Below are 27,115 nucleotides of genomic sequence, written 5' to 3'. Positions count from 1 at the left end.
ACCTGCCCAGCACGGCCCGGCAGGGGCAGGGGCAGGAACAGGGGCAGGGGCAGGGGCAGGGGCAGGAGCAGGGGCAGGGGCAGGAGCAGGAGCAGGGGCAGGAGCAGGAGCAGGAGCAGGAGGGAGCTGCTCTTGCAGCCGCTCGCTGCCAGGTTCCATCTGCAGAGCTGCCCGGGATGCTCCGGCCGGATGCGCAGGTGGCAGCGCCGCGGGCAGCCCTGGGCACCTGCCAGGACACCAAAAGTTGGTGCAGAGTGACCACTAATGCCCAGCAGCAGCACTGCAAAGCCGGGCTGAGCGAGAGCTGTGGGATTTATTGCAGGTAGGAATGCACGGCGGGATAAACAGAGGGTGAACGGACGCTTGACCCAAGTTTGGCCACAGAAAAGTTTTACCTCTTTTAGTGCCTTGTGTGTAAATCGTTTGTCCAGTGCCCTCCCGAGGCACATTTCCAAGGCTGTTTAAAACAGAAGTGCCAGAGTGGGCAAGCCCAGGGGCAGGTGCAGCACTCCTGCATTAGGATCATTGGCATCGTTCACGTGGGAGGCGATGCTGCCATTTCCTGGCGCTGCTGGCTCAGGTGCCAGCGTCACTCGGGTGACCCGAGCTGTCACCTGCACCCAGGACTTCCTGTCTCCCCCAGCACACAGCCCACGAGATCCAGCTGAAGGGAGCAGCCCGGGACCACCCCATGTTTGTGGAGGGGGGAGTGCCCCTGGACGTGCCCGTGGAGTCCTTGGCTGTGACCTCCCCTGTGGCACCACGGGAAGCGCTGGAAAGAGGTAAAGTGCCACCAGTGTTTAAAAATACCATTAAACTTTCTCATAAAGAAAGTTTTTCTCTTCATGTGAATGCAGTTTTGTCTTAATGATGGTCTTCTCTGCAGCTTCTTTGAAAAAATTATTATAATGTAATACTACCGTGAAGAATTAAGATGCATTTGCTTTCTGCCACTTCTCTGAGGTGTATTAAATGTTTAAGAAATTATTTCATATACAACCACATCTCCTGGATTCTCCTGTTTGTCCTGTTATGAAACTTCTGGGGGTTTGAAGTTGCTCTTCCTTAATTTCTTGGGACAGGATCTGTGTTCAGACACAGGATGCAAACAGCTCCTGTCTCCTGAGCTGTAAGTAAGTCCAAGCACACACACATAAGTAGGAATAAAATACACAGAGGTGTGTGCCATGGGCTAGAAAACGAGCCTGAAACTTGATAAACAAGTAATAATTGCACTTTGCAATTGCAAATTATCCAAAGTCCTTTTCCTTAATTCCTCTCTAACTCTGTGAAAGGATCTCTCTGTCTGTGCCAGCTCCTGGTTTGCCACATCACTTTGTTCTGAACCATCCTGGTGCAGTTTGTGTTGGCTCCAAATGCCAAGGGCTCAGTTTTGGCTGTCTCAGAGCTGACCTGGCTGCTGTTTGTTCAGGGCCACAAGAAGCAGTGAGGTCCCTTCTCCTGCTCCTGGAGTTCGTGGAGGGCTCAGCAGAGCCAGCCCAGGCAGAGATCACCGTGGGGGCCATTCAGAGTCCTCAGCTGGCAGCCAAGAAGGTGAGGGAAATAAAACCTGCAGGTTTGTGCCAGGGGCTGTGTGGGATCCTACAGTGTGCAGAGGGCTGCTCGTTCATTCTGTCCAAAATTCACAAAATTATAAATTTAAAAAGCAGCTTTCAGCATTTCTGATAAATTTTATATTATGTGTCTTAAAAGCTTATTTTTCAGGGGCTAATATAAGGAATTGCATTATCATACTAAGTCAGCAACTAGATTAATTTGGCAGTTTGCTTCCTCAATTCTGGAATATGAAATTTGAGCCCAGAACTGAATTACTGAATAAACCCTGTTATTTTAACGGCGTATTTGGTGCCGAGGTGACACAATGACTGTCACGGCGGGTGGCAGCGGGGCAGGGCAGCGCCGTGCCCGGGTGAGCAGAGCCGTGTGTGCTGGCAGGCCCTGGAGTTCAGCCTGGAGGGCGGCGCGGAGCTGCAGCGGGCCGGCTTCGAGCTGCGCGGCCCGCGGGGAGCCCTGGAGCGCGGGCAGCGCCAGCGCATCGGCGTCGCGTGGCTGCCACCTGCCGACCTGCAGGTGAGGCTGCGACACGGCTGGCACACGCCTCTGGGGGGTCACACGGGGTTTTTTATGGGGTGTGACACAGGACTTTTTATGGGGTGTCACACGGGCTTCTTACGGGGTGTCACACAGGCTTCTTTTGGGGTGTGACACGGGGCTCCTGGGGGGTGTCACACAAATCTCCTGGGGGGTGTCACACAGGGCTCCTGTAGGGGTGTGACACAGGCTCCTGGGGGATGTTAAACCGGGCTTTTTATGAGGTGTCACACAGGGCTCCAGGGGGTGTCACACAGGGCTTCTTGGGGGGTGTCACACCGGGTTTTTTATGGGGTGTCCACAGGGTTCCTGGCAGGTTTAACACAGGCTCCTGGGGACTGTCACACAGGGCTTCTTATGGGGTGTCACACAGGCTCCTGGGAGATGTCACACAGGCTCCTGATGGGGTGTGACACCGGCCTCCTGGCGGGTGTCACACAGGCTCCTGGAGGGTGTGACACAAAGCTCCTGATGGGGTGTGACACAGACTCCTGGGGGGTGTCACACAGGGCTTCTTATGGGCTGTCACACAGGCTCCTGGGGGGTGTGACACAAAGCTCCTGATGGGGTGTGACACAAAGCTCCTGGTGGGTGCCCCATTGGTGGGTGCCCCATTTCTGTGCCCTGTATCTGCTACTTCTGACTTGCAGAGGTTGGATGTGATGTCCCAACAACTCCACGAGGCTGTGATTGCCCTTCCTGATTCACCTCCTTGGGCATTCATGGAGGCTGGAGGCATTGACTCCCCGTGTGTGGGATGGCACAATGAGTAGCTGGTTCCAAAATTAAAAGATTTCTGCCCTGGCAGCAGAAAGAGGCAGCAGAGCTCCTGGCAGGATGCATCCAGCCTGCTCTGTGCCTCCTGGTAACCCCAGCTCTTGCACAACCCTGAGCACTCACTGGGGGCTGACAGGATCCGTTTCCTTCCAGCCCTCTCTGGGAGCTCTGAGCTTCTGCTGTGCCTGGCTGTGACGTGGGGACAGTCTCTGTGGCACTCTGGGGACACAGTGCTGAGTCACTGTCATACCTCACTGGCTGCAGCAGGAGCATCACTTGGGGACAGAGAGGAGCCAGCACAGAGGCTGTCACCTGTCACCTGTAGCTATAACTGGTACCCTGAACACTGAGCTGTGAAACAGAGTTTAGAAGGTGATCCACTCGTGTCTCCTGTGTCCAAAAGACCAGCTGGGTTCCTGTGTGGTTCTCTCTGCAGACCAGTGACCCCCCCCTCGTGTCAGCCCTCCTGACTCTGAGAGGTGACATCACAGAATGCTACCAAGTCCTGCTCATGGCAAGAGTTGTGTCTGCAGCTGCTCCCACTGCCTGAGGGATCCAGCCAAATGGAAAGAAGATGGAAGTCCCATTACTGGGATTCCCTGTGTCTCTGCTGGATCATGGGAAGATTTTGAGGCTGCTGCAAATAAGTGAGGGTGGCAGGGATGTGGGAAGGAAGGGCTGTGTGACATTTCTGCTCTGTTTCACCCAAAGTTCTCTGTAAACTCTGGTGCCAGTGGCTTCACTTTCCAGCTGACTCTGACAATAATCTTGTGTTAGAAGAAGGAATTACTGAGGGCCCCAAGCAGCTACATCTGCTCTTAATCCCATGTCTCCCAAAGGTGGGCATTCCATCAGGAGGAGTGTCTGGTTTACACCCACACTGGTGAGTTTCTACCTTTATCCAATTTCAGATGCTTTTTGGAGGATTTGGAAAAGCCTTAACTTTTTCTAAGACCAGAATAAAGTTTCTTATTCAAGTCTCCTCCAAATAATTTGGGGAGTCACCTTTACAATGTACAATCAAATCTGCCTGCTGACATGTGCTCAAGGGGGAATATTCCTGTGCTGTTCCCTGGATGAGGGCAGGCACTTGCCAGAGATCCTGGCTGTCCAGGAACTTTGTATTTCTGTATTTGCCTTCTGCTGAATTCTGGGTGAGAGCAGCATCCTGCTGTTCAGGGGAAGCCAGAGTGCCCTGCAGGTGGAACTTGTGTCAGGAAGCAGCAGCTGGTTCAGGGCAAGTGCAGAGCTGGAGGGTGGAGGGAGCAGGAAGGCACAGCCATTAGACACAGGATAATCCTGTGCATCTCTTATCACACTCCTTCCTGAGTCACAGGCAGTCTGTGGCAAAGTTCCCTCCCCAGCACCCCGAGGGCGTGCTGCCCTTTGGCCCTGGGAGCTGTTAAATCCCTGACTCAGATGATGCAATCAGAAAATAGAAACATTATTTGTAAATATCCCTGTGGTAATGAGGATATTGCAGGAACAAGCAGGGAAGCAATTGTCACAAGGAACATTTTAACCAGGCTCCCCCTTAGACAGAGGAGGGTTGTGGGAGTGAAGAGGGGGTTCCTTGTTTTTGCAGCCAGTGTTTGATCCATTGAGATGTGTTCTCATTTAATAATGGATCGAGTGCCTGTGGAGTCACTTAACTCTTCAGTCTAAAGACTGCAGATGCTGCCCAGTCCCAGTGTGCAGGGCTGGGGAGGAGCTGGGGTGGCAGTGCCAGCCAGGGACAGCTCTGCCATCCTTGAGGCCCTGGGTGCTGCTGCTGGCCCAGCTGGGCCTGGGCTGGGCACACAATGGGCTTTGTGTGCTGGCTCCCTGCAGCCCCAAAAGGGTGAGTAAATACCACTGCACTCACTAAAACCACTGCACACAGCACTGCCCACTCACCAGGGACCTCATGGCAGGGCAGCTGTCAGGAAGCAAGGAAGGACACAGCTTGTGGGTGGAGGAGATACTTCAGGCACTGCATTTGTGGGCATCCATTGTGTGAGGATCCTTCAGATTTCACTCCTGAAACCAAAAAGTGGTGGCTGACAACAGATCAGTCTCCAGACTCTGGTTATGATAACAACACAGAGTGCTGAAAATAAGTGTAACATTATCTACCAGGAAACAACATCCTGTCTTAGGAATCTTCCACTTCACAGAGGTCAGGTACTGAGAAAAAGCATCCAGAGGATGAAAAGAAGTAAAAAACATAAGAATGATGTAAAGAGAGTGACATTGGTGCTCTCACAGGGTTAGGCTGGGTAAGGAGCAGCTGCCACCAACCAGCTGAAGGCACCAGTGGTACCCAGCAGCTCAAGGTGAGCAGTGTCACCCACTGTACTTGCATTCCTGGGACTTGGGAGGACTTGGATCAATATTTTCACAGGATTGAAGTGAACAGAAGGTTCTGGGTTTCTCTGGTCAAAGTCTCCACGTTTAAAATTCAGTATGTGTTTGTTCTCTCGGGGGAGGGTTGGACCAGGATAACAGGAACAGGTGGTTATTTCTGGAGGACTGAAAATAAAGTAAATTCTCCCTGTAAACTCCAGCTGACATTCTGTAAAGCACTTATGGAAATCTGAACAGGTTTCAGTCCCTTTCATAAGAGAAAAACCTGGTATTTTAGATTGGCCTCGAAAGTGATTGTGTCTGACTTCTTGGGGGCACGATGGCTGCTCAGGATTGGGATTCCCTCTCTTGGATTGCTTTGTTCTTTGGGGACACAGAGTGTGAAGTGCCAGCTCTCACATGGGGCAGCACTCAGGCAATGAGACACAGGCTGATGTGGAAGGGACAACAAATTATCTGATGTGGAAAAGCAGAACACTTGGGAGTGTGTGCAGACTGTGCTGCTTCACCTGGGACACTACTGCAGTTTCAAAAGCAAAAGCACAGCTACTGTGTCTGCAAAATGTAACCCTGGATGTTTCACTGCCGTGTCACTGAGAGAATTATCCACAGTTGGAATCACCATGATGCAAACCTGCAGTGGTCAGAGATGTACACCTTCAGTTACTGAAAATGTAGGAATTCTGTGAAGATTCTCACACAATTCTCATGTACAATGTGGGTTACGTTCATCAGCAGTGAACAGAAAATTGACTGGGACAACTAAAGATGGAAACAATTCCCTGGAATGGAAACAATTCCCTGGAGTGGAAACAATTCCCTGGTAGCTCAGACGCGTGGAGCTGATCAGAAGGAGTGGAGAAGGTCTGTAACAATTCCCTGAGCACACAGAGCTGAGTGCTGCTGTGTTCTCCTGGCGTGGATCAGTGCCAAGTCTCAGTGCCCAGCAGAAGCTCAGCACAGCTCCTGCAAGTTCATCTCTTGCAAAGGCACAACCCTGTTCAGTTCTGTGCTTCCAGAGTGGTTTTCCACAGCTGTAGCACACTGGGCATTACAACTGCCAGGTGACTCTGAACATGGAACCTGCTGTTTCTGTTTCATATCAAGGACTCCAGCAGGAATGGAGCTGTGAGGACAGTATGGAAAATGTAACCTCAGAAGTATTTCTTCATTTCCTGGAAGTTGAAGTTTTCTGCTCCTCTGACTGCACTTGTGACCATTCTGCTTTCAAACTGAGTTTTGCAACTGTGACCACTCTTGGGTCCCTGGATACAAACTCGTGCTTTCAGATTTGGATCTAAAAGCTCACATGAACTTCGTGGCACTGATGCAGTTCTGGTTCAATGAGCAATTCACACCCCCATGTATGATCTTCATAATCCTTAAGGGCAAACCCAGCTCATTGGTAAAGCAGAGAGTGAGAAAGAACCAGTGTCATCCACATTTATTAATTCATGTTCTGCTTCTCCAGAAGTGACTTCAGCTATTTCTTCACACGTATGAGCACAGGTTTCCCTAAATGAGCAATGGCCCCATGACCCTGAGCAGTGCTGGAGGAAAACACTGCAGTCACTTTGTCACATGCCACTGCTGAGCCTGGAAACACTGGCTTTCAGTTCTAGGAATCAAAAGTAGGGAATATAGGGAATATATGGAATATCACCTGGTGCTTCCCCGGCATTGTGTCCATTGGTGCTCCCCATAGAGTGGCTGTCCCAGGACTGTGCTGGACTGGCCCTGACAGGACACCAGGTGCCACCAAAGCCACAACATCGCTGCCCCCTCAGCTGGACCGGGAGGAGAATACAACAAAGGCTCGCGGGTGGAGAAAAGGAATTTCTACCGACACAGTTAAACAGCCTGGAGCACACCGATCCTAGAGAGCCGTCAATTGCTTTTCAGTCGTGTTTCAGGTGCTTTAACAAGGCTGCTTTTAGAAGGGGAAATGATCTGCTCTTCTAAACGTTTGTTTCTGACTCATGTATTTCATACCGGGCTTCTCATTCCTTTATTTCTCCTGCAAGTCCCTGTGACACGGCAGAGGCTCAGGGGTGTGTCCAGCTGCTGCACACCTGGGGGGTTCTGGTCTGTAAGAGCATCACACACCGTCCCGAGGAGCTCCGGGGAAATCTCTGCAAGCGGAGCTCTGCCCTTGTAACCCCCCTGAGCCCGGTCTGGGCAGGAAGGGACAGGGACAGGGACAGGGACAGGGGCAGGGACAGGGGCTGGGCAGGGACAGGGTTAGGGGCAAAGACAGGGACAGGGACAAGAACAGGGACAGAAACAGGGATAGGGATAGGGATAGGGATAGGGATAGGGATAGGGATAGGGATAGGGATAGGGATAGGGATAGGGATAGGGATAGGGATAGGGATAGGGATAGGGATGGGACAGAAGCAGGGACAGGGCAGGGGTTCGCCGGTGCCGCTCTGCCCCTCCCGGCCCGAGCCCTCCCGCGGGCGGGCGGAGGCGGCGGGGCCCGGCGGGGCGGTGCTGCCCGGCCCTGCCCGGCCCTGCCCGGCCCTGCCCGGCCCTGCCCGGCCCTGCCCCGCCGCGGCTCGGCCCCCCCGGGATGATGCCGGTTATTTATTGCGCTGCCCAGCACGGGCCGGCCCCAGGGCTCGGTGTCCCCTTTCAGCGCCTGTCCTTGAGGCGGCGGCGGCTCCCGGGGCTCCCGGACACTGCCCGGAGCCCCCGAGCACGGCACAGGACACCGGGCACTCCTCCTCCTCCGGCCACCTGCTGATCCAGCCCCGGGTTCCCCTTTCCCAGGCACCACTCTGTCCTGGGAACAGCCGTGATCACTGCCCGGTGAGTAACCCCTGCCTGTTCCCAGCCTTCCCCACCGGGACCAAGTGACATCCCCACGCCTGAACTGTGACTTCTCATGGCCATCTCTCACAGCTTCTTTTCTGATCTCTAAGACAGTCAGCAACTTTTACATTTCACCTGGCTGCCCTTGCTCTGCGGACTGAGGGGAATGGTTCTGTCCCAGGTGTCACTTCTGGGCAGTTTGCAGAGGTGTCCCGGGGTCAGAGCCATTGTTCTGGCACAGCAAATCCATCACAGGAGCTTCAGCACACACAGCCCTGCTGGAATGGCACAGGAGCTGTTCTCCTCCTTCTGTACTGCACTAGAGCTGAAAAAAGCCATTTCTGGCTGCATTGGAGCTATGGAAAAAATAACTTTAAAATATCTGGGGGACACAAGCCCTTGTCCAGACCAGCATTTTCAGACAGGCCTCTGATATGAGGCACCTTTAAACAACAGTTACCTTTAAATAACACTGATTTGGCTTTCTGGGAATCCTGCACGAGTCATTCTCTCTCCCAAGCAAGAGTAAAGCACCACTCAATAAAAAGATTGATTGATTCAGAAGCAACTTTTACAGTGGGATTATTTGCATGTTCTCATCTGGAGTAATGGTACAGCCATGAAGAACAATCTAAAGTGGTTTTGCTCCATGCTCTTACTGAGTGCTTTCCCTTTTTCCCCCCAGGGAAGTGCATTCCCTGTCCTACATGCACTATTTAAATCAGTGAACCATCTGCCTTCCCTCACAGATGCCCTCGGAACATGTCTGATTGGACAAGTCTGTGGTATGTCTGGTAAGTTGGCTTTTCATCTTCCTAACCCAGCAGCATTTGGAAGTTTTTAGGAGCAGCACTTGGAGCAGGGCAGTGGAAATGCTCGTCTCAGGCAGGATCAGGGAAGGGTTTCTCTGTTTGCAGAGGAATGGCCTGGATGAGGCCAGGGGAGATTGGGTGTCAGGTGGGGACCAGCATTCACTGAGGGCTGTGTCATCTTTCCCTTCTGAGTGCTCTGGAGTTGAACTCCAGGGCTTGTTTGTTCTTCCTAAATAGCCAGAGCCTTGCTGCCATTGGCTCCTCTCACGGGGCAGCTTCCAGCAGGATTTGCTGGGCCTGGCCCTGCCCCATCCCCGGCTCACTCCCTTCTATGGGACAGGGACAGGGACAGGGATGTCACCCTCTGCTGAGCTTCCCCTCGGAGCTCCAGGAGCACAGAGCTGAGCACAACCTGCTGGGAGGGGCAAACTGGGATGAGAGAGGGAGGATTCCCAGCAGGATTCATCTCCTACTCACGTGTCTTGGTTCCCCTGCATTGCTGGCATTCTGTCCATACATTGGCTTTGGTGGCAGCACACAGAGGGAGTTGATTACTTCACCTCCTTCAGTCTGGAGCAGTTTTGGTTGATACACAGAGCTGTTTAAAAAGACACAGTTACCAAAAATAGATTGAGAAGGCTTCTAAAAGCCTCCACGAAAAGAGGGAGCTGGATTGAGAAACTGAGGGGTGGAAGGTGGAGTTTCAGTGGAGAGGGGAACCTGAAACACAGGTATATCAGTCTAGGTACATTGTAAATTGTTAAATTATAAACTTCCTTAAGCAATAGCTAGAGATAGAATTGTGTTTTCAAGGCATAAATATAATTTAACATAATATCATTTCCATGCTCATTTATAAAGAGAGAGCCTAGACTTGTGGAAGTGCATTTTTGTATTTCCCTGCAAGTACAAACCCTCTCTTGCTGTGGAAAGCAGAGCCAGCCATTCTCCCTGCACAGAAGTTGAAAATTACCCAAAATAGTGAAATGTTACAGCATCTGTGAGCCAGAATGGGTTGTACTTATGAGCAGTAGTTCTTCAACTCATGATTGAGTGTTTGTGATCCAACTTTCTAATCCAGGACCCAGCACCCATTCAGAACTCAGTCAAGGAGGCTTGGCCTCCCCTCTGACCATTTTCATGAAATTATATTATGCAGAAGCAGTAAAACCCAAGCAGTGCAATGGAGGTGTTTCCCCTTCCAGGCTGATCTTGCTGATGGTGTTCCTGCTCCTGCTCTGCGGGGTCTCAGCGAGCTGTGTCAGATTCTGCTGCCGGAGGAAAAGGATCCCAGTGGAGAGCTTCCCTCGGCACGCCTGTGACCTGGCAGTGATGGGCATCGACAGTGACAGCACTGCCCACAGCACAGTGACCTGTGAGTGTCCTGCAGGACCTGCCCCTGGAGCTGTGCCAGCCCCTGCAGGAGCAGAATTCCCAGTGAGCTCCCAGAACAGCTTCCAGCCCCACGGGGTGGGCACAAGAGGGGAAGGATCAGGGTGACGCTGTGGCACTGAAGACCAGGAGTAATTCCACATGCACAGCTTTAGTATACAGTGCATTTGTTCTGAAAACACAAAAGTCTGTGATTTCCTGGAAAAAAGCAGGATTAGCCCTTCATATATTAGTCCCATGCAGGTGTTTATTTTTATTTTTAATTCTTTTTCTTCGCAGCATACAGCTCATGGCAGTACCCTCCAAGTGTGCAGATTCCCTTGGTATTTGTGGATATGGATAAAAACACTGTGTCCCCTCCAGCTTACAGCCTCTATGCCATGGACCTGCCACCTTCCTATGATGAAGCTGTTCAGATGGGAAAGCAAGTGGCACGGACAAACCAGAAACTTGATGACATCCCTGAGCAGGTGACACCACGTGGGCTGAATCCCAGCCAGTCCCCACCTGACACAACCAACAGAGATCCAGCAACACAGGCAAATTCAGAAGATTCAGAAGATGCCAGGAAAGAACAGCCACAGGTCTGACTCAGTTCAGATGGGGAGAAAAGGAAGGGAAGGACTGTAAGAGTTAAAGAAGACATGAAGAGTTTGGGTTTCTAAGTAGGTTATGATGGAAAGATATTTCTTCTCATGCCCTTGTAATGATTTGTCAGAAGAAATGTTTTCTGTGACTGCTGTAATCCCCTGGTAAAGCTTCTTCAAGGATATGAAATGAGGTAAAAGGGCAGCAGTTTAAAAATGCCTGTAAAAGTGGGACGTGAATGCGTGTTCATCTTCTGATAAAAAAATTGTTCCTTGTGTCCAGCAATAAAAAAGGTCAGGAGAATTTTGCCACCTTGGGAATACACACTCAGAACAGCACAAACAGGAAGCTGTTGTACTAGAACAGAAGTTTCCCAAGCTGGAGTTGAAGGGGGAATCCCAGCGAGTGACACTGAACAGCCTCTGTGGTTTCTCCTCTTTTGAGAACACCAGCTGCCCAGGAAGCTGCTGAGGACAAGGTGCTGCACAGTGTTCCTCAAGGAGCAGGAAGATGCCAGGACAGGAGAGCCTGGAGGGAAATGCCCTGTGCTGTTTCACACCTGCACAAAGGGAATGAGGCAGAGGAGACTTCTGTGCTGCTGGTGGTCATGAGACCCCAAGGGATTGTTCTTGAGGTTCTATAAATCTTTCCATTTCTATTTTTGAGATGTGTTGCCTTGTGGGTGGGTTCCCTTTGCTATTCACTTTTTCTAGATAAAGTACACATTAATTCCACAGAGACACCTGCACACATGGTTCCATATTATTGATATTTCAAATATTCATCAAATATACCTTTATATTTTCTTATCTGCTCAGGTGTCAGGGTCTCAGGCAGCACAGGAAAGAGAAATCACAGGTTCCTGGCAGCTTGTACCAGTTCAGCACATGGACAAGCTCAGGAATGAGCAGGGTGACACAAAACATGCTTGTGCTGAGCCATCCAGAATAAGTTAGAGATACAAACACCACAGTACAGGCTGGGCAGAAGTTCAAAGAAAATACTCTTAGGGATGGCTCTTTGTGAAGTACTGATAGAGGGATAACTGCTGAGCATCATTTTAGAACTGGGAACTTGGAGCTGATTACAGCAGCAGCAGCCCAGACAAAAATATGGGCTCCAGAGGCAGGGTTTTTAATGCCAGCTCTTTCCCTTGCTCCTCCATATTCCAAATGGTCCAAATTTTGGCCACTCCTGAGCAGTGATTTTCTTTGAATCCACTTCAGCAAGGTGCTAATCTGGCTGCTTTAAGGACATGAGCAATTGCCAGGGTGGCTCATTGCTCTGGGTAAGAGCAGCAAGCAAAGCCTGAGCACTGGGTGCTATTAGTGAATGTGGCATAAATTTAGGTGTCTGTCATTAACAGGCAGCAGAAGTGGTGGGCACAAAAGCCTGCACAGCTTTTAGAACACTGTTATTCCCTGACAACCATTACTGCAAGAGGTGCCCTGGAAATGAGCACTAATGATTTAAAAATGAAGATCTCTGCCAGCCCCAGGCCCGAGATGCTGCTGCAGTCATGTGTGAGCTGTCCATGAGTCTGGCTCCCCAGGGAAGGGTCACTTCTATATTTAACTTGCATGGAACTTACTATGAGGGCTGAAATCTGCTTCTCTGTGTCTCCTCTCTGTCATCCTTCATTATTTTTCTGCTGTTTTATTCTTCCCTCTGCTTTCCTTATCTGTGTCAAGATGGAGGCTGGGCACAAGCCAGGGTAACTCTTTGGAAGGGCAATACATGCCCAGTTGTGGATGTCTCCAAGCCATAAATACAGCAGATGGATTTCTATTTATTGAACTTTCCCACAGCACTCAGAAGGAAGCCCGTGCCCTCCCGGAGAAGGAATTAGGCTGGAAATGGCTGAGAGCTCCCTGGCAGAGACGGGAATCCAGAGGCAGGCGAGGGAAGGGATCGCGGCTGACACAAGAGGGCAGTGCCTCCCTTCTGGCCGTGCAGAGAGCAGGGCACGCACGGGCAGCAGTGCCTGCCCCTCTGCCCGGCTGGCACGGCACTGCCAGCTCCCTTCCCTCGGGTCACGGGGGGTGCCAAACCCCGGCAGTGCCCGGAGTGCCCAGGAAAAGGGCAGCAGCTGGTGTTTCCTTTCTAGCACCCAAGGAAAATCTTGTGGTTTGTCTTGTAATGTAGCTCATTAATTCAGAAATTGGTAACAGCAGCTACTGCCCCAGCCAGCCCTCAGGAACACGGACTTCCCTCTGCACACAAAAGCAGTTTGCTGTGTAACCTTCCAAGTTAGGGAATTATCACAGGGAATTATCACACTTTCCTCGTGGCTGGCCTTCTCCAGAGCCTGCTGAGGGTGATGCCATGCTGGAGTCCTTCTTGCAAGGGAGGGTTGAAGAGATCCCTCACCTCTACACAGCTTCTGTTTCATGGAACAGGTGGAACTTCACATTTTTGAAAGCCACACTTTGCTTGAAATCGCTCCGTGGATTCAGAAGTGATTAGCTGGGTGTGCAGAGTGGAAGGAGGGGAAGCAGGACATGGATTTGGAATTTGTGATTCCAAAAATTTGCTTCCAGAAGAAAGCAGTTTTAGAAAGAACACCAGGGGAGGCTGGTGCCACAGCTTGGCCTGGTGCAGGATCTCAGAATTCTGATTTGTCAGGCTGGTGGTTTTCACCAGCACTAGATCTATTCAAGTCTGATTATATCCACACAAGCTTTGTGACATCTCTAAGGGAAAAGCCCCTCTCTGTAATTACCCAAAGTGCATTTTTAATTGTGATTTCTATTTGGTCCTCAGTTTGGCACTGTTCAGCGTGCAATTTTTCTTCTCCCATTTGTTCAAAATGATCATTTTGTCTGTTATTTTCTGCTGTTCTTTGCTGGCTGTGTGAAAGAGCCTGTGCTGGGGAGATGGACTGCTGAGGCTGGAGCCTCCATCACTGTCTCCCCTCTCACACAGGCACTCAGCACGAGCACTTGTGCTCAGAAGGAAAATGCAGCCATGGAAGTAAATTTTCTCAATAATTCATGGGCTTTATAGCCCAGAGCAAATTATACCTTGGCTCTGTCATGAATCTCAGGCTGCAAATCCCTTTATAGCCGAGCTCGTTAACAATATAAGTAAAGTGGTACCTCTAGAATGGCTTTGGTAATTGATGCATTATAATCTTTGGAGAGTATTTAGTGGTAAACCTGCAGCATCCTGAGCCATCAGTGGGGTCTGGATAGAGGAAAGTCAGAGAAAAAACATTTCTTTGTTTGCCTCACAGTTGCCTTTGTCTGCCTCAAACAGCTCAGGTTTGGGTGCTTTGTTTTCTAACTCGTTTTGTCTTTATCAGCTGCAGTTTTTGAGGGAAAAGCATCACTGCTGCTGCCAGGACAGATGAGTGGGGCACTGGGACACCTGCAAATCCTGCTCATTTATGGAACAAAATATCTCTGCCACCACCACTCTCCACACTCCTGGCTGTCTCCTGGTTCTGATCCTAATCCTCTTGACCTGTTGGAACTCTTTTTGCTTAGGGAGACACTGACTAATTTTGCTGCAAGTAGCAGAGGTTCTTTCCTTCACCCACAATTAAAATTCAAACTGCGAGAGAAGCCTTGGAATCCTTTTCAGAGCAGAAGATGAAAACAAAGTATCACAGGGGAATTGTGCTCTAAAAACTGGAGAAGACAATAAATGTTTTATGAAATTCTACATCCTAAGGTCAAACTCAATGCAAAAAAAATGCTTAGGTGCAAACCCACATTGCTGGGAAAACATTTTGTTCTGGTCAGTCAAAATTTAGAATATAAAATGCCAGAGCTGCTCTCTTTTTATCTTACTGGAAGGAAAGAGGGGCCTTTAGAAAAGAATGCAGACTTTCAAAGATATTTTAATTTCTTTTAAATAACAAAGCTCACCCTGGACACTCAGAGAAAAGAGCAAATCAATTGCTATTTCAAACATAGAAATGAATCTGCAAACCTGAATCTGTATTAAAGTGCTTAACTTTTACTCAATTTTTTACCCTGCTTTCCCAAGTAGCTCAAAAAAAGGAAACGAAAGAGAAGAGCCTGATGGTGAGCTCTTCTTTGTGCATTGGTTTTCTTTCCATGCTAGGAGTTAATGACATAACTGCTTCCCTCCACAAGTGAGGAAATGCAGTCCCAGGGTCCAGGCACTGACCTGGGAACCCACTTTGGGGCTCCCACAGCTTCCACATGACTCTGGTCTGTAGAGCAGGGACTTAGCTCTGCCTTTTCTTGCACAGAATTTGGAGATGAATACAGCGAGCGTGGGCTGCGCTGTCACATTGAAATACAGGTACAGTCAGAGCATGATGAACTTTGTGTGGGACACGAAGTGCAGCAAAAATCCTCCCCACTGCCTCCCCCTCTTAAGGGGCGAACCTGGAGAAGAAACTGGGGCAAAGTGTGAGATTTAGAAAGAGCCCCTGGCCTGCAGGTGCCTCCTCACAGCATTCCTGGCTGGGGGAGAGGGGCAAGGTTTGCTCGGCTCCAGGGGCTGCAAAGGTTTCTCTGAAAAGAAAGGTTTCTCTCCCCAAAAACCCTGCCCGAAGGTGGGAGAAGCTGCTCTGCCCCGCACTGAGGTCCCCCCAGCAGGGTTGGAAGGCGATCGAGCTGGGATCAGCCGGCAGAGCAGACTGCCACGACAATAAACACCCCGTGTGTGTTTGCAGAAGGCTCCTCCGCCCTTGGCGGAGCTGCCTGCTCCAGCAGATGGGGGAAGCGAGCCGGAGTGGCCCCGCTGAAGCTCGGCTGGGCGGGCTGCAAGGCCAACACACAGCAGCAATTACATTGAGTGCGATTATTTGGAGGAAAAAACCGTGGTATGCTTTTGTTCCTTACTTATTTCGCATAGAGACTTTCACCTCTTGATAAAAGGCCCACGGTACCTGCTGTAAAACACGGAAATTCAAATGGCTTGGGCCATCTAGGAAATAAAAAAACGCGTGTTTGGTTATTTTCCACTGTAATAATGAGGAAAAATTGGTAATAATGAGTAGGGTTATCTCTCAATCAAGAAACATCCTGGAGTGAGACAGATTCCAGCTCTACCACAGATATCCTGGGCATCTAGACAGGTTTCAATGTCTCTGCCTCTGTCTTCAATGGGTAAACAACTCTAGGATCCAGAGGCTGGAAGGGACCTTTGGACATCCCCCAGCCCAGCCCCTGCTGCTCACTGGGCCTGCCAGAGCAGCTTGCCCTGCCCACTGTGGCTCTGAACCCTCCAGGGATGCAGAGCTCACTGCCCCTCTGGGCAACCTGTTCTGTCTGACCCCCTCACAGTGAAAATAGGAAATTTTGGATTGTTGGAGTGGAATTTCCTGTATTTGGGATTGTTCCTACTGCTTCTTACCGTGCAAGCTGGTGAGAAAAGTCTGCCTCTGTCTCCTTTATCCTTTCCCCCAGGTGTTTGTACACATTTATAGATGCCTCCTGTACCACCTCATCCTGAGGCCAAAGACTCCCGGCTTGCTCATCCTTCCCTCACACGTCAGACGCTTCCATGCCTTAATCACCCAAATATTTAACTCCATCTTTCCTCCACCTTGTCTAAATCACCCAGGAATTTGCCCCGAAGCCCAGCGTGCTGTTTAACGGATCTCTCCAGTCAGGAGGTGCAGAAAGCAGAGCGTGAAGTCCCCCGTGGATGCCTGTCCCTGTGCCACCTGGGCACGGGGAGATGCAGGGCTGGCACTGCCAGGGAGTGTGTGACACCACAGATGTGACAGCGGCCACCTCGGCGCGGCCCCAGGGGAAGGGGAGAGCCAAGGTGAAATCAGAGGAAGATGAATGTTTAATCAGAAGTGGGTAAGCTGCTGGAACAGGAAAAAGAAACGCAACCTCCCTCCTGCTCCGCACGGGGCTTTGGTGCTACAGAAATACCCCTCCTTTGGGAGACCACGCTTTAGAAGCACAGGAAATTGCCTGGATTTAAAAAAGGAACACAAGGAATAATGCTTTTCCAGGCCAGAGAAGGAAGAGAGATTTCCCTTCCTTTCTCTAGTTTATCACATTGTCACCAACAACAAAACCGTGTTTCATCAGAGCTTGGCCTTGCTCCCCCAGGTTTCAATCAAAATTATTATTGATGAAAAATCTTAAGGGAATTGTAGCTAGAGATGCTGCAAAGCCACTGCTCAGTGCTGTGCCAGAGTAATTGTAATGAGAATTCAAAGTTTCTCATTGATTCCTACCTCTTGATTTCCTAACATATCCCACTATTGTAAGTACAAAACCTCACCCCAAAATCTCCAAGATGTAATCAATGTTCAAGATACCAGGTAACACACATTAATGTAATTAGCACAACAAAATCAGGATAAGGATAATTAGAGCATCTATGGAATTAGGTGACTTCTTCATCCATTCATAACTATAAATATGAAAGTGCAAGTGTGCACACGTGTCTAACCAACTGATGGCTGTCACACACAGCCCTTCTCCCTGTCCCCTCCCGTTTTTGTGACCAGGCTGCTCCTTTCAGGCTCCTTGGTGCCTCTTCCCTTTGTAACCCTGTGCAGTCATGGGCCCATGGACCTGTGGTCAATCCTGATACCCAAACTGGCTCCTCTGAGTCTGAAACAGCATTCAGGAAATGAAACTAAAATTAAGGGAGTTTCTCATCCATCTGGAGATGGGTGGGGGATGGAAGAGGCAACTGCTAGGTCCAAAAATCAGTCAGATTGTTCTTTATGACACGAGCCCCAACCACAGGTGGGGATGTACAAGGATCTTTCTTCAAATCTGCACGTTTGAGTCTTAGTGATTCACATCTAAAGCTGTGGCTGTGTATTCTTGAATTCAGGGAAGGCTCCAGTCTAAAATCTCTGGCACAGGAAGTTCAGCTTCCTCTCCAGATTTCCTTCCTCCACCTCCTACTATGCAGAACAGCAGGGAACTCGCTTTGGCCTGGCCAGTGCAAGTGCAAACTCTCAGGACTGAGAGCAGTTGGAGTTCATGGCCAGCACCCCAGCTCAAGGGCTCAGGGGAGGCAGCACAGACCAGAGGCCCTTGGTGACAAAACTTAATCCCCAAATAGCCTCAGCTGCTGAGCTGTGTGAAGCTGCACCCTCAGCAAACATGATCAGCAAGGGCAACACTCACTGACATCCAAACCATTTCCACAGGCAAACTCTTACTGATGACACTGAGCATCAATCAAAGGCAGAAATTCAGCCATTGTGTAACTTTGCTATAATTACAAAATAAGAAAATCTGTGGGAAAGCAGGTTTGGATCCAGTCAATGCCTAAATTATCACTAATTATAACAGGCTAATTTCACTTTCTAGATTTTTATCTAGGCTTTGGTGTCCTTTAAAAACAGCCTGTTAGACTTCAGGCCAAGGGTCAGGCAGTTCAATTGATCAGTTTGAGCCTCAAACTAAACCAGGAAAAACGTGAACAGCATTACAGCTGGAACTGACGTGAAGTTTGCTGAAAATGGCAATGTCTGAGCTTGGCACAACACCAGAGACCTCTGAGTGCGTCTGTAGGACAGCATCTGTGCAGCTGTGTGCAGGGATGCTCAGCAGCATCCCTGAAGCAAATGCCACGGAGTGGGGCACTGTCTGAGCTTGGCACAACACCAGAGACCTCTGAGTACGTCTGTCGGGACAGCATCTGGGCATCTGTGTGCAGAGATGCTCAGCAGCATCCCCGAAGCAAATGCCACGGAGTGGGGCACCCACAGGGCTGGACTGAACCCTGGCAAGGCACGGATGCAGCTCGTGATGCTTCCAGCTCTGGGATCTGCCCGTGGGGCTCTCTGGGATGTGCCCTGCTGCCAGTGCAGGGCACGCGTTCCCTCCAGGAACTCTCTGCAGGTGCAGATGGCCCAGGAGCCACGGGCTGCCAGCGTCAGCCGGGCTGGGAAAATGCCACCATGGGAAAGCACAGACAGGGGAGCCACCTCAGCCACCACACGGACAGGGGAGCCACCTCAGTGCCACCACACGGACAGGGCTGTCACCTCAGTGCCACCAGAGACAGGGCAGTCACCTCAGTGCCACCAGAGACAGGGCTGTCACCTCAGTGCCACCACAGGACAGAGCTGTCACCTCAGTGCCACCAGAGACAGGGCTGTCACCTCAGTGCCACCACAGGACAGAGCTGTCACCTCAGTGCCACCACAGGACAGAGCTGTCACCTCAGTGCCACCACCGTGCCGGGCTGGGCAGCAGGAAGGGTTAAACCCACGAGTCTCCTGCTACTTCATACGAGCAAACAGAGACGAGTCCTTGAGTTTCAGTCACATCCAGATGCTCCAAGTGGGAGATTAATAAATAATAAATAGGAGTGGCATCAGTTACAAATGCCAAAGGGGATGATGCCTCTGGATGCATTTCTGCTGACTGGGCCACATTAGGAAACCTCAGAGTGCTTTTAGCTTTGACTCCAACATTAATTTTGGCAGCAGAAAGAGGTTTTATTAAAAGTACTGAAAATGTCATTCATCTTTATTCGTCTTACATTTGTTACAAGGATTTAAACCCCAATATGGAACTATGGGGAGAAGAAAAAATTGAAATTGACTCATCTGATCATAAAAATAAATGGAACTCTAAACATGTTTTAAATAGTAAGTACATTTGGGTATTATATTTCTAATACTGGAAGGTGGTACTGATATGAACTGTTTTTCATGGTTTGTTTTTTCTCTAAGGGGTTCTTTTTGAACCCCTTATAAACTAAATTATTTGTAGGTATGCTATGATGGTAGCCCATAATCCATAGGGGAAAAATAAATAAATGTGGAAATGTGAAGAATTGAAATAATTCAATTACTATTTTAAAATACTAAATTCAAGGAAACAAAACCATTCTTTGAAGTACTACCCAGTAATCTAAGAGATCTGAAATCCTGCTGTAAGTCCATTTACTAAAAATTGTCTTTTTGTCTATTGTAGTTAATGCTGAATAGTACATTGGTAATGCTGGATCTTTTCTAGGATGTTCCCAAGCTGAGGTTAGTAGGGAATTTAAGTCACTTGCAGTCTAGGACTCCTAACCTGGAATCCAGATTTTTCTGCTGCAAATGTAAAATTTGCAAAATGAAAAGAAAAATTCTGATGCAAATCCCTAGTGGCAGCACTGTGGCAGAAATCACAAAAGCCCAATGGCCTTTCTGTTTTATGGGATTGGCACAACAGCACCAGAAATGGAAGGGCTGACTTCCAGCTGTGACACTTCTTGAGCAAAAATGTCTTTAATCAAGCATCACCTCTCAACACACAATAATCACCTACAAGGAGGTTTTACTCTCAGGGCTGAAACTGGATTGTTCAGTGAGTGAAAAGTTAAAGATTTTTAGAGAACACTGGGGTTTTATGGGTTTTCTTCCTAGTTTTGTGTTTGTTCAGGATAATGTTATTGGGGAAAGCGGGTGGTTTATGTTACTTGGAGTATCTTTTTTTTAATGTGTTTCTTGACTCTTTGCAACTTCTTAGTCCAGACTTGTTTGTGTTTTAAGGTTTATAAAAATATTTCCCATCAAAATTATTTCTTCAATAAATATTTTGGCTTGACTAGGCAAAACTATACATGTAGAGGGGCTTATTTTTTTTCCACTATATGTAATTGTCTTTGTATAAACCTAAATTTCACATGCTGTTTATTTACAAAAACATTCATTCAGCCTCTGAAAATCCAACTGTTTTGGCTGTTTGTACTTTGTCAGTTCTCCTGAGCAGTGGCTAGAGAGATGTCACACTTTATATAAAGTTTTGTTTTGCTGCTTGGAAAAATGAATTTTATGAGCAAGTTCTCTGTAACAGCTCCTCCCAAGAAAGGGTTTCACAGAATTGCTGACAAATGGTTTGAGATTTGGGATATTTACTGTAACAGATCCCCGAGATCACAGGAAAGTTCTCTTTTTGTACATTTAGAATGCAGCCCAGCCCCTTGCTTGAAGGACATGAGTAGAACTTGGCTGTAAGTTCTTTCATTCTGAGCAGCAACTGAACTGTGTTTTGCTTGGTGCCAGCACATTTTCCCAAATAAATATTTCTTTTTGGAGCATGGGATGTAACCATCACTGAACTTACTCATTTTATTACCTACTGCAATTCCATCAATGCCTCCTGAACTTTCCAAGCACACCTTCTCTATGGCAATGAGGCTTTAACTCCACAGGGATTCTCCAAGGACAGTGGTACAAGTCCCCTGACCATGAATATTTTTGTTTTAGAGCTGCATTTTCGTTCTCTGGATTCTGGAATCTTGCAGCAGCACTGAAGTTCTCCTTCAGCTGCAGGTCAGGCTCTTTGAGAGAACAGAAATGGTTGGCAGCAGCTTCCTGAGGACACACAGCTGTGCCCACCTTCCCACACTGCTCTCTCAAGGATGGAAGAATGGCAGGGAAGCTCCATGGGAATCTGACACTCAGCAAGGTGAGCAAATTCTGTCTTGTCTTGGAAGGTATTTTAAACTTCACCACAGGTCTGGTGTGTCTGACACCATGGAAAGTTTAGTAGCTAGGCTGAATTCTCAATGTGGATTCTAAACTCCCAGCATCTCCTGGCTCCCAGTTGTTTTTCTGTTTGTTGCTCGGTGAACCCCTTGAGGAAAGTCCCTTTAAACAGGGAGATGTGAGGCTTTAAGGGGGAAATGTGAGGCTTTAAGGGGGAAATGTGAGGCTTTAAGCTCAAACTGCTTGATCAGCCTTCATGCAACCCAAATGTCACCTACTTAAGGAAGAGCTGCATGGGTGTGTTTACAGGTGTGTGTAAACACACAATGCAGAATCTGATTTTTAAGATGATTATAACAATTCCCTTTGTTGCTATTATATTATTTTCCAAGAGCAACAAAGGACTTTTAAAAGCCAAGCTACAGCTTGCAAGTTTAAAGGTACAGCAAAAATGTGAACTCATAATAAATACCTGAGTACAAAGGAAAACCAGAACAATCCCCAGCACATGGAAAAGAGCTCTGATACAATTCTGATTCTAGGAAAAAAAAACTCAAAGCTATTCTTTTGGCTCTCTCAAGATGGATTTGTTTAAATAGAATTAAAAAAAAAGGAGAATTGGTGTTTGGTAAGTGCATAAGCATGCTCAGACCAACCTTGAGACACTTGTTTATGCTTCAAAGTTGGAAGATGATAAAAAAGCCAGGTTCAGAACACAGCTCTCCCAGCAGAGAAGTTTTGTGTTTTGTTGAACAAGTATCCACATAGATTACAAAATCTGTGTTTGTGTCACACTGTAGGATTGTATCACAGCACAAAATCAGGTGTTGACTTGAGGATCAGCAGATCCAGGTTCAAGCAACACCAACACTTCATCTCCCTTCTTTCCATAAAGTGCTGGGTGTTGGTGGCCAAAGAATTTCACATCACTCTGCATCAGCTCCCTCTGTCTAAGACAACAGTATCTGTAATTTTTTGGCTTTGGAAAATGCTACAAGTTCTGCCAAACATAGGAACTAGGAATAAATTTGTATTATTGTTGATGTGAGAGATACCTGTGGCATTGATTTTTTTTTTTTAATGGGTCACAAGGGAATAGAAGCAAGGTTTTTTCCCTGGAAATGAAAGCACCTCCAGCCATAATTTGTGAGAAAACAAGATTAGAATTTGTGAGAAAACAGGACTAAAGATAATGACTTTTTAAGGACATGGAGCCCAGTGTGTCCTGCTCCAATTCTGCCTCTGTTGAGGACAAAATATTCCAAGACAATCATGTAAGAGACATGATTATAACATTCCCAGGAACACATCCAGGAAAGCTCTGGGCCTTCACAACTCTGCTGCTTCCCTCACACAGTAAAGGATTTTTCCAGAGATTTTGAAGTGACTTCCAAAGTCTCCCAACAATTCTGAATTAACTGTCTTTGACTCATTCACACACAACATCTGACCCTCCCCATAAGACTGGAATTCAGGAATTCCATGATCATGTCAGTTATAAACTCAGGTGTATGGACTTTGCCACTTGGCACAAAGACTCTCAGAACCAGCTCTCCTTACCTTAAAACCTTGTCAATTATATTCTCTGCAGACTAACACAGTTTTGCTAATTTTATGCCATGTTCTCAGAAGTGTTTAAAATAACTCTTTTGTTCCATAATAATAGGGAAACTGAAAGAAACTGTGAGAATGCAGAATGTAACTAAGGAGACTGAGCTACTCCTACTTTTTGCTCTGCCTGGCCCCACTGAGGATTTCTGTTCAGTTTGCCTTCACTTATTTATTTTCTCTAATGAATAATCTTGATATTCTGCTACCTGGGTCCTTCCTCAGAAGGCAGCACTGATGATTGTCATCCAATTGTTAAAGAAGTGGCAAATAACAGCAGGTTGGAACAGCTCTGAATTAGGTTTTAAAAAATAAAACAATAGTAAAAAAAGGAGTTCTGAATAGACTCAGGAACAGCTGAAGTTTAGACATTGTATAAGCTGCCGTTAATTTTGGTGCAATGTCAGGAGAAATGAGAGTTCTCCTTTTCTTTAGGGACCAAATGGAGAACTTCAAACTAATTCAAAAGCACGTGAGTGTCTCCTTGGCTCTCTCCAGGGTTCACAGAATGCACTCTGCAGCCATCAGGGGATGCAAAGGCAGACAAAATGTTATGGAATGGGGAATGGTGTGATTCTGGAATATGAGGTGGAGTTTTGGGGCAGTCTATTAAAAACACTTATCTGAGGTAACAAAGAAAGGAGGCAAAACATAATTATTTATTACTTCAGCAATATCCTTACAGCCTCTGAGGAGCTTTGCAATTTTGAGAAGTGCTGATTTTTCACCCTTTTGTAGAAAATGTAATTTATACCTGTTTGGTGACAGTTATTCCTTCAGAGTCCAGGAGCATCTTGATTTACTGTAAGAATCATGCAATGTTTTCACTCAGGTAACAACACGTAAATTTTGAGTATACCAATGGTATTTGTATGAAAAATTTAATTACCTTAAGAAGTGAAACTGCCCAAAGCTTCACCTAACTCAGGGTGCTCCCTGCAAAGGGGTTAATGTCAGCTGATTGAGAAAAAGGTGCAAGAAATTTTGCAACAGAGAACTGTGGAGCAACCTTTCTACAGAGAGGTTTTGTGTAGCTCTAACCAGGACCAAAACTGTAACTTCAAAGTGGACTAACAAAAAACCCATTAAAATTGGTTTTATTAACTATCCATACCAGATCTTCAAGTATTCACAGGTGTTTTCAGCTAAATTTGTAGTTTTAAACAATATTCTTGCAGTGTATAGAAAGAGATATATTTGTATCTGGTAAGTCCATTTAATTCTGGTGATTTGCACATTCATCCACTGAACAGTGCAAACCATGGCAGTTCATGGATCTGTGTGAAAAATTAGGATTAAAAATGAAAAAGAAATTTAAAAAATAAAAATAATGTCTGTGCAGCAGCTTCCAGGACAGGATTGTATGAGGACAGCAGAATAAATCACCTTGTTGCACACAGCAATGTGAGATTTCTCTGCCAGGTTTTAAATTGCAGCAAAACTGATTTGTCCAGTGAGATTTACAAAGCAAACCAAAGCAAAGCCCACCTGAACAACCTCCCCCCTGTAAAGAAGCACTTCCCACCCTCAGCATCCCTCCCAAAGACAGCAGAGTAACTGGACATCAATCAAAGAATGAGATGTGATGAAGTCACTGGACCAGAAACAGGAACTATTGCAACAGTTGAATTTTTACAAAAGAACAGGGGTGGTGCAAGCATTGAATTTGTGTAAATGTGTTATAAACTCTTCTGACTGATCCAGCTCCTTACCCAAATTCCAAGGATTTGAAGACATGGCACAGCACAGACCTGTGGACAGAAACTCCTTTAGCTCTCATGAAACAGAGAATGCAGAAAAATTAGAATGCAAGACAAAAAAAATAGAGATTCCTAGGAGAGGATAAGACCTGAATGGGTGTTTTATTTTAAAAATAACACAAAACATGTTTAGTTATTAGAATTGCACCACTGGTAAAAGCATGTAAAAAAATCTAAGGAGGAAAAGCAGCATCTGTATGATAAGAACATGCAATGGGAAAAAGGCATGCATTAGTTTAAAATGCTATCAGTTATAATTATGTAATTTATGATATAATTAATTCACAGTGCAACTGTTCTAGTCCAATAACAAAATCTCAGTGCAGCTATTTTCTCAAAGAAGCAAAATGTGATTTACTATTTGCTATCAATCTCAGAACGTTATTTTTGTTCATTACACAGATTTTTTCCACAAAATCTTGTAAGACTGAGAATTTTTCCTTTGTAAAACAAGCACTTTTTAAAGAAATCTTTTATCTATAGTACTTTTTTTTGCCTAATGTATTAAGTGGTCATTTTTTCCACATAAATGGGGTATTCCATAAGGATATTTTAACCTCTGCTAAGCCTAAAAGCAATCTCTAACTAAAAAAAAATTTAAAAAAACAACATGTAACTTGCCTACTATAAATCTCACCTAGATTTAATGACCAAACTATTGTGTTTAACTGCTTTTGAAATCTGTAGGCAACTTTGCAAATATCTAATAAACTTGTGGTGTTTCTCAAGCACTAGATTTAATCAGTATTTTCCAGATGGGGATGCTGGATGAATCTCTAGCCTCAGAAACACTGACATCCCCATCTGCATACAATGTGGTTCCACAGATTTTAACAGAGTAATTCCTGTCCACATTTCAGGGGTGGAACAGAAATGGTTACTGGAAGGAAAATTAGCAATCTGGGACAGTAATTTAAGAATAATTTATTTTATTTTCAGTAAATTTCTTATTTTTTTGTTTGTAAATCTCAAGGTGATGAATTAAGTGCCTCATAAAAGTTATTTAAAAACAAACATTTGATCATTATAAATCAAAGGCTTAACCACACCAGGATCTAATAGTTTTCCATAACAGCCAACCTGAGTAATCCACTTTCCTACAGTTTAAATGGCAAACCTGCTCTTTCTTTTACTAATTAAAGGTAACCACACCTCCTGTCAGAAGGAACACTGGTTTAAATTCTAGGGAAGCAAGAATCTACTGGGGGAAGAATTTGCAGAAGAAATATTGGCCTCATTAACCTTTTTTGGGTTTTTTTTGTTGTGTTTGAGGGGGTTTTGTGTGTTGTGGGGTCGTTTATTTTATTACAGTGTATTCATGCTGGATAGGTTTGAATTGAAAATTTGCTATAATGCTGTGGGCTGGTTTACTTTTACTATAAACCTATTTTGGTTGCCAAGTAATCTCACCTTTTAGCAATGTATAAACAAATATTAGGGAAAAGCCCCAGATTTAGACCTGTCATAGGAGGAAAAGTGACACAATAGTGTATCTCTACTTACTTTTCAATATTAATTAGGGTTTCAGTATGAGTTCTGGTGGGAAATTATCCCATTTTGGTGCACCTCCCCTGCCTGGTTTATGTGAGGTCCCATCTGCAAGACAGAAATTGCAAATTTTATGCTTCCTTATTATTTTTTTCCTACTTTCTCTTTCACGCAAACCCTTCCAGAGCAGTGATGGACGCTGTGAGGAGAACATGAAAAGAACGCTCTGGAAACTTTTTCTGCGTCAGTACCTTTATAAGCAAAAGCTGGAAAAAAAAGAAATTCTAAGCTACAGAATTGCTATTTGTCAAGTTCCTGAGGGAAAGATCACCAAACCACAGATTTGTGAGGGTGGGAAGGGCTCTCTGGAGATCACCCCGGCCGAGGCAGGGCCACCTGGAGCAGATGAAACAGGAATAATGCCAAGGTGGCTTTGGGACGGCTCCAGAAAGGGAGACCCCAGGCACAGCAGCTCTTTGTCACCCTCAGGAAAGCAGCTCTTCCTCATGCTGAGGAAGAACTTCTACTTTAGTTTACAGCCATTGCTCCCCGTCCTGTGGCTGGGCACCGCTGAGGAGCCTGGCCCCATCCCCTGACACCCCTTGGAGATATTTTTATTCATTAACGAGATCCCTCCTCAGTCTCCCCTTCCCCGACTAACCAGGCCCAGCTCCCGCAGTCTCTCCTCACACAATAGGAAGATATTTATTGCTTGCCAGCCTCTTGTGAGCAGCATTTTAAGGCCTGTGGCCTTTCCCGCTCGCCAGCCCGGAGCGCTCCCATTTAACGCGGCGTGCAGGCTCTGCCTCTCCCAGCCCTGAGCCTCAACACCCTTTGCGCGCTCAGTTCCGCGTCTTTTTGTCCACGTCCGGCTCTTTCAGACCCGTTTTCGGCCTGCAGGGCCGCGACCGCGCCGCCCGCCCTCGCCCTTTGTTCGCTGAGGGGAGGGCGCGCGCGGGAGCGCGGGCGGGAGGCGCGCGCCCGCCGCCAGCCTACGGGGCCGAAGGGCGTTGCCCGGAATGGGTGTT

General features: G+C 47.2%; 2 protein-coding genes and 1 long non-coding RNA gene across 4 annotated transcripts in view; 2 read left to right on the top strand and 1 right to left on the bottom strand.

The window, feature by feature from the left end:
- CFAP74 (cilia and flagella associated protein 74) overlaps positions 1–4,014 on the top strand; it is a 35,990-nt gene extending 31,976 nt beyond the window's left edge. Inside the window, exons 35-38 of the mRNA XM_039727828.1 lie at positions 644–782; positions 1,433–1,554; positions 1,957–2,091; positions 3,326–4,014. Of these exons, the coding sequence (XP_039583762.1) occupies positions 644–782; positions 1,433–1,554; positions 1,957–2,091; positions 3,326–3,439 (510 nt within the window). The 3' untranslated portion in view covers positions 3,440–4,014. The remainder of the gene's footprint in view (positions 1–643; positions 783–1,432; positions 1,555–1,956; positions 2,092–3,325) is intronic.
- A 3,825-nt stretch (positions 4,015–7,839) lies between these two features.
- On the top strand, positions 7,840–11,499 carry TMEM52 (transmembrane protein 52). Of its 2 annotated transcripts, none has more exons than XM_039727819.1 (4): positions 7,840–8,046; positions 8,799–8,843; positions 10,067–10,236; positions 10,533–11,499. In XM_039727819.1, exons 2-4 carry the CDS (start codon positions 8,812–8,814, stop codon positions 10,841–10,843), a joined length of 513 nt encoding a protein of 170 aa, XP_039583753.1. In that variant the 5' UTR covers positions 7,840–8,046; positions 8,799–8,811; the 3' UTR covers positions 10,844–11,499. The 2 variants fall into 2 exon arrangements, with proteins under 2 accessions (XP_039583753.1, XP_039583752.1); XM_039727818.1 differs by having other exon boundaries at positions 8,735–8,843.
- A 12,921-nt stretch (positions 11,500–24,420) lies between these two features.
- Positions 24,421–27,061, bottom strand: LOC120511140. The gene is made up of 3 exons (XR_005629677.1): positions 26,749–27,061; positions 26,103–26,195; positions 24,421–24,590 (listed from the first exon to the last, which is right to left on the bottom strand). It is a non-coding gene; the product is annotated as an uncharacterized LOC120511140 (long non-coding RNA).
- Positions 27,062–27,115: the final 54 nt, after the last annotated feature.

The sequence above is a fragment of the Passer montanus genome, unplaced genomic scaffold, assembly GCF_014805655.1.
Source record: "Passer montanus isolate IOZ18808 unplaced genomic scaffold, ASM1480565v1 scaffold62, whole genome shotgun sequence".
Classification (NCBI taxonomy): Eukaryota; Metazoa; Chordata; class Aves; order Passeriformes; family Passeridae; genus Passer; species Passer montanus.
This window is presented reverse-complemented; position numbering and strand designations above follow the sequence as displayed.

Bases quoted from the DNA above. Each gene is read 5' to 3' on its own strand.
- TMEM52 (XM_039727819.1), top strand. From the start codon at position 8,812: ATGTCTGATTGGACAAGTCTGTGGTATGTCTG. The intron at 8,844-10,066 runs GTAAGTTGGCTT...TTCCCCTTCCAG, and splicing joins ACAAGTCTGTGGTATGTCTG to GCTGATCTTGCTGATGGTGT. The intron at 10,237-10,532 runs GTGAGTGTCCTG...TTTTCTTCGCAG, and splicing joins TGCCCACAGCACAGTGACCT to CATACAGCTCATGGCAGTAC.